The sequence below is a fragment of the Anguilla rostrata genome, chromosome 16 (genome assembly GCF_018555375.3).
Source record: "Anguilla rostrata isolate EN2019 chromosome 16, ASM1855537v3, whole genome shotgun sequence".
Classification (NCBI taxonomy): Eukaryota; Metazoa; Chordata; class Actinopteri; order Anguilliformes; family Anguillidae; genus Anguilla; species Anguilla rostrata.
Window position 1 is genome coordinate 32,825,562 of NC_057948.1, and position 5,752 is coordinate 32,831,313.

The window sequence follows — 5,752 nt, forward strand, 5'->3', positions numbered from 1 at the left end:
CACACCGGCCAATCACAGCGCAGCTCAAGAGTCAGACAAGGACCAATAACAACAGGCGGGGAAGCTTGAGAGGGTTTATTCACGAGGTGCAGTGGTTAAGAGCAGGACAGCCAGAAACATCACTTAAAAAATGACAGCAGACCAGCTTCCCCCAACACACCCCCCCCCCCAAAAAAAAACAAGCTGTCTGATCTGCAAAAAAATAAAAAACACACTTGCTGTTTCCATGGAGAGAGGGAGTAAGAGAAGGGACCAGGAGAGCAGGAGAAGCGAGGGAATAGCCACGAGCAGGAGCGGGGGAAATACCACCCGGCCCAAAAACACGTCCGCTGGTCTGTCCATCGCCAGCTTCCTACGCAGCATTCCTTTTCTGTGACAGGTTCATCTTATCGCCCAGACTCAACGCCATGCCCTGTACAGAGAGAGAGAGGGGGAGAGAGAGAGGAGGGGGGGGGGGAGAGGAAGGGAGGGAGGGAGGGGGGGAGAGAGAGGGGCGGGGGAGGGGGGAGAGGGAGGGGGGGAGGAGTCAGAGAGAGAGAGGGAGGGGGGAAGAAAGAGAGATCAAGACAGCAAGAGCGAAAGAGAGACAGAAACAGAGACACAGCGAAAGGGAAAGAGAAAGTGCACAGTACGAAAAAGGTAGAGGATGAAGAGATAAAATGAGAGATGGAGGATGAATGGAGGGAGAGAGAAAGAGAAATGTCAAACTATTTTCCTTTCAATGTTTCACTCTGGGGATGTGACATGAGGATGTGACTGTGGCCACTGTTGGGCAGTTTGAGCCCCGGGCTGGTCTGGGATCAGTGCAGAGGATGTGCCTGTGGCCAGTGTTGGGCAGTTTGAGCTGGTCTGAGATCAGTGTAGAGGATGTGACTGTGGCCGCTGTTGAGGCAGTTTGAGCCCCAGACTGGTCTGGGATCAGTGCAGAGGATGTGCCTGTGGCCGGTGTTGGGCAGTTTGAGCTGGTCTGAGATCAGTGTAGAGGATGTGACTGTGGCCGCTGTTGAGGCAGTTTGAGCCCCAGACTGGTCTTGGGTCAGTGCAGAGGATGTGCCTGTGGCCGGTGTTGGGCAGTTTGAGCTGGTCTGAGATCAGTGCAGAGGATGTGACTGTGGCCGCTGTTGAGGCAGTATGAGTCCCGGACTGGTCTGGGATCAGTGCAGAGGGCTTACCTGGCTCTTGGCACGGATGCGGATGTGGCCGGTCACAGGTGCGTCCGGCCCCAGGTGGATGGGCTTCTCGATGCTGACGTTGGCCAGGGCGTCCTCCCCGAAGATGGAGCGGGCGTACAGGTTAGCAGCCATGAAGCCGCAGAACCCGGAGAGAGCCTGGGGGGGGGGGGTATATGCACACAGGCCTTCGTATATCACTGCCTGGTCTAAGGCCCTAGTTACATATGTGTTAGTTTGGTTAAAAAATGTACACACATGCATCACCGTCACGTACTATACACCTATTAGAGCGATTTCAACAGACCAAACATGTCTTCTCATCTGTGAACCTTGGTTTTCATTGTTTGAAGCTGATCTTTTCCGTGACAGACACACACGGTAAATTCAGGTGCAGGTGCACGTTACCTTCTCCGGAGTCAGGCACTTCATGTTGGTGGAGCTGAGGATGTGGTGCAGGTAATCGTTCAGGTCCGTGATGTTCGTGTTCACCGTCACCTGGAGGGAAAGGTCAAAACAACACATTTACATTGCGCCCCAACCTACGTTCCAATCGCACACTCCAACCAATCCATCTGTGGGGGACCGTTCTGGGGCTCCTCCCCTCCCACACCTTGGCCACGCCCTCCTTACCTTGTTCTCCCACTCAAACTCCGCCCACATCTGGCGGAACTCTGCGTCGGTGCAGGCGGCCGGCTGGATGTAGTCCATGATGTCGATGTGGATGTCGCTCAGAACCACACAGTTCCTGTCGCTGGCTGCTCCAGACACGTCGTACACTGAGAGAGAGAGAGGGAGGGGGGTTTACCTAGCTCATGGTTCTTGATGGGCACAGTTAACCTGACTCATGCTTCTGGGTCAGCACAGTTAACCTGGCTCATGGTTCTTGGTGGGCACAGTTAACCTGACTCATGCTTCTGGGTCAGCACAGTTAACCTGGCTCATGGTTCTACGTCAGCGCAGTTAACCTGGCTCATGGTTCTTGATGGTCACAGTTAACCTGGCTCACGGTTCTGGGTCAGCACAGTTAACCTGGTTCATGGTTCTTGATGGTCACAGTTAACCTGGCTCATGGTTCTGGGTGGGCACAGTTAAACACGCTCATGGTTCTGGGTGGGCACAGTTAACCTGGTTCATGGTTCTGGGTGGGCACAGTTAACCTGGCTCATGCTTCTGCTTCAGCACAGTAACACACATTAGTACTATAGTGTGCACTGTCTGTGGCCTAAGCGCTGCTTTCTTGACACTGGCGATCTCTCACACTAAGTCTCTCTGGATTGGAGCGCACGCTAACCGAACCTAACGGATGGTACCGCCTCAGTACGGCTCTGAGCGGGACCGCTCCGGCCCGCCGGCGCTCACCTATGTTCCCGAATATGATGCCGTTCTCCGTGGACGCCACTTTGACGTTGGCCTTGATGTTGGCGAAGTCGTGAGGGGCCAGGGTGAGGGGAGACGGCTTCTCCACCAGCTTCAGGTCACCTGTGAGATTCACAGGATGAACGTTAACACCTTCCCACAATGCACAGGTACTGTCCGTCAGATACACATCTACCTGGTCAGGCTCATAGTACCATAAGGTCAACTTGGTCATAGTACTGTAAACAAACTGCGCCAAGGGGTAATCGCAATAGGATTTGTAAAAACCCCTCAAAACACACCAGGCGTGAAGGTCAGCCATGTCTAACCAGTGATCAGAGCTTGATGAGCTCATTAGGGGGGGGGGGGGGTGTGCCTGTGTGGGGGGGCTCACCCAGAGTAGCCAGCTCCAGGGTGCAGTTCTGCAGTGTGTCGCTGGTCTGGTTCACCACCAGCACGTCCAGGACGATGTCGTACTGGTTAACGTGGACATAAGCCTCCGCATAGACAGGGTCTGAGAAACCAGTCAGCTGAGTCACCTGCAACACAGCACACCTGGATCACCTGACAGCCTGCACACACACACACACACACACACATCGCCCGACACGCACACACACACACACACACTACCTGCAACACAGCACACCTGGATCACCTGACAGCCTGCACACACACATCGCCCGACACACACACACACACACACCACCTGCAACACAACACACCTGGATCACCTGACAGCCTGCACACACACACACACACACACATCGCCCGACACGCACACACACACACACACCACCTGCAACACAGCACAGCTGGATCACCTGACAGCCTGCACACACACACACACACATCGCCCGACACACGCACACACACACACACACCACCTGCGACACAGCACAGCTGGATCACCTGACAGCCTGCACACACACACACACACAACATCGCCCGACACGCACACACACACACACACCACCTGCAACACAGCACAGCTGGATCACCTGACAGCCTGCACACACACACACATACACATCGCCCGACACACGCACACACCACACCACACACACCACCCACCAGCATCCACTGCTGAATCACCTGACAGCCTGCACACACACACACACACACACACACCACCTGCAACACAGCACAGCTGGATCACCTGACAGCCCGCACACACACACACACACCACCCGACACACACACACACACACACCACCTGCAGCACAGCACAGCTGGATCACCTGACAGCCTGCACACACACACACACACACACACCACCTGCAACACAACACACCTGGATCACCTGACAGCCTGCACACACACTGCCCGACAAATATTCTTTGGAATATGCCAATTACTTTTAACACCCACTTGAGATGTGTTCACTTTTCCAATTACATTTTTACTAACACCATGACAAATTATTTTTCACATTACGCCTCTTGGTCCTGGTCAGGCAGTGATATATGGCTTTCAAAAAACCTTGTGCTGTTCCTTTCCTGAGGACTTAGTTACACATGAGTGTGCCAGACTGTGGGTTACATCCTCAGCTGAAATATTAATGAGAGTCTCGGTCTACTTTCCCTGGCAGACTGGGGCGAAATGGGCAAGCCAGACTCTTTCAGTAGATTAGGCTATAGAAGTCCAGACTAGTCTGATTTGGATCACAAGGGCCACCTGCTGGTGCTTCTAGGTATGGCACCCTCCCCATGTCCCCGGAGTGAAAAAGGGAACGTCTGGACTGCACTGTGACCTCTTTCAGAGTTGGGAGGAACTGTCTTTCCACCAATGACATCACTCCACCAAAAACATAGCCAGAACAGGCCAATCCCCTCTCTGATATATCATCTTATCAATTTTGCTTAAATGTAACATGAGACATTGGTATAGACACATAATCATCAATACTTTTAAAAAAATAATTAGATTTGTAAAATGATTTCCTTCTGTGTTCAAGATTAGCAGTAAGCCAGGAGAATATGGCAAAGGCCCCACAATACCGACTGATCTCAGTTCAAGGTGAGGTGAGGGTCTCCCTTAAAGAGAGACAGGCATTCTCTCCTTTATGACTGATCCAGGATCAGTGAAATGGGCAGTTGCGGCAGACTCAACGGTACGGACCTTGTTGAGTTTGGAGGCCAGCGGGTCGGCCGTCTCCTTCCTCTGGGTGGTTCCCATGGCAGCCAGCAGGCTCAGCTGGAACTGGTCCTCCTTGGAGGCGGTGTCGTTTTTGGCAGTGAGCTGCATGAAGGAGATGGGGTCGTCCGCCTGCACGGTCACACTCCGCTTCTCCGACTCCTTCTGCGTTGGGAAAGACACGCGGAGCGGCATCGAGAATGTGTCAACGCTCAACCGACCTCACAGACGAATATGTACAAGCTTTTATTTTTAGTTATTTTCAATTTCCAGCTGAGAGGAGTCAGTGCTGAGTCTGTGCAGGAGAGGAGTCAGTACTGAGTCTGTGCAGGAGGAGTCAGTACTGAGTCTGTACTGAGTCTGTGCAGGATAGGAGTCAGTGCTGAGTCTGTGCAGGAGAGGAGTCAGTACTGAGTCAGTGCTGAGTCTGTGCAGGAGAGGAGTCAGTACGGAGTCTGTGCAGGTGGAGTCAGTATGGAGTCTGTGCAGGTGGAGTCAGTATGGAGTCTGTGCAGGTGGAGTCAGTACTGAGTCTGAGCAGGAGAGGAGTCAATACTGAGTCTGTACCTTCTGTGAGAGTTTCTCCTCCTCCAGCTTGACGGTGAGCATGTGGGACAGCGAGCGGCGGCACTCCTTGTTGAAGATGTCGCTCATGAGGGGCGGGCACTCGGACAGCACCTTCAGGCACAGCGAGATGCGGTCCACGTCGTCGTCCGTGATTGGCTTCTTGGGCAGCGAGGACTTCCCCAGGTGGAGCACGGTGGCCATGATCAGCATCGACTCCGCCACAAACGCCTACGGGAAGGACAGGAGAAAAACTCAGGCCACAATAAACACAAGGCTAAAGATACCCGTCAGTACTGAAGAGTTCACCAAGCCGAAAAAGCAGGAAATTCAAATTACAGCCTGGATTCTTACCTGACCTGCGTCTTTCCAACACACGCTGCTTTTTAAAATGGCACAGCAGGCAAGTGGGGTGGTTTTCTCTCACACAGCCCAAAATATTATCCCCAAAAACTCACTGGCCCGGTTTCACTGTGGGTGTGTGTGTAAGTGTGTGTGTGTGTGTGTGTAAGTGTGCGTGTGTG

General features: G+C 53.2%; 1 protein-coding gene across 4 annotated transcripts in view; it reads right to left on the reverse strand.

Annotated features, from left to right (window-relative positions):
- Positions 1–60: 60 nt before the first annotated feature.
- Positions 61–5,752, reverse strand: part of LOC135241948 (coatomer subunit beta) — a 14,798-nt gene continuing 9,106 nt past the window's right edge. For all 4 annotated transcript variants that reach the window (XM_064312752.1, XM_064312751.1, XM_064312749.1 and 1 more), the window contains exons 15-22: positions 5,232–5,459; positions 4,650–4,829; positions 2,923–3,067; positions 2,532–2,651; positions 1,803–1,948; positions 1,578–1,667; positions 1,173–1,328; positions 61–412 (exon numbers count right to left, since the gene is read on the reverse strand). In XM_064312752.1, coding sequence (XP_064168822.1) covers positions 353–412; positions 1,173–1,328; positions 1,578–1,667; positions 1,803–1,948; positions 2,532–2,651; positions 2,923–3,067; positions 4,650–4,829; positions 5,232–5,459 — 1,125 coding nt within the window. In that variant the 3' untranslated portion in view covers positions 61–352. The remainder of the gene's footprint in view (positions 413–1,172; positions 1,329–1,577; positions 1,668–1,802; positions 1,949–2,531; positions 2,652–2,922; positions 3,068–4,649; positions 4,830–5,231; positions 5,460–5,752) is intronic.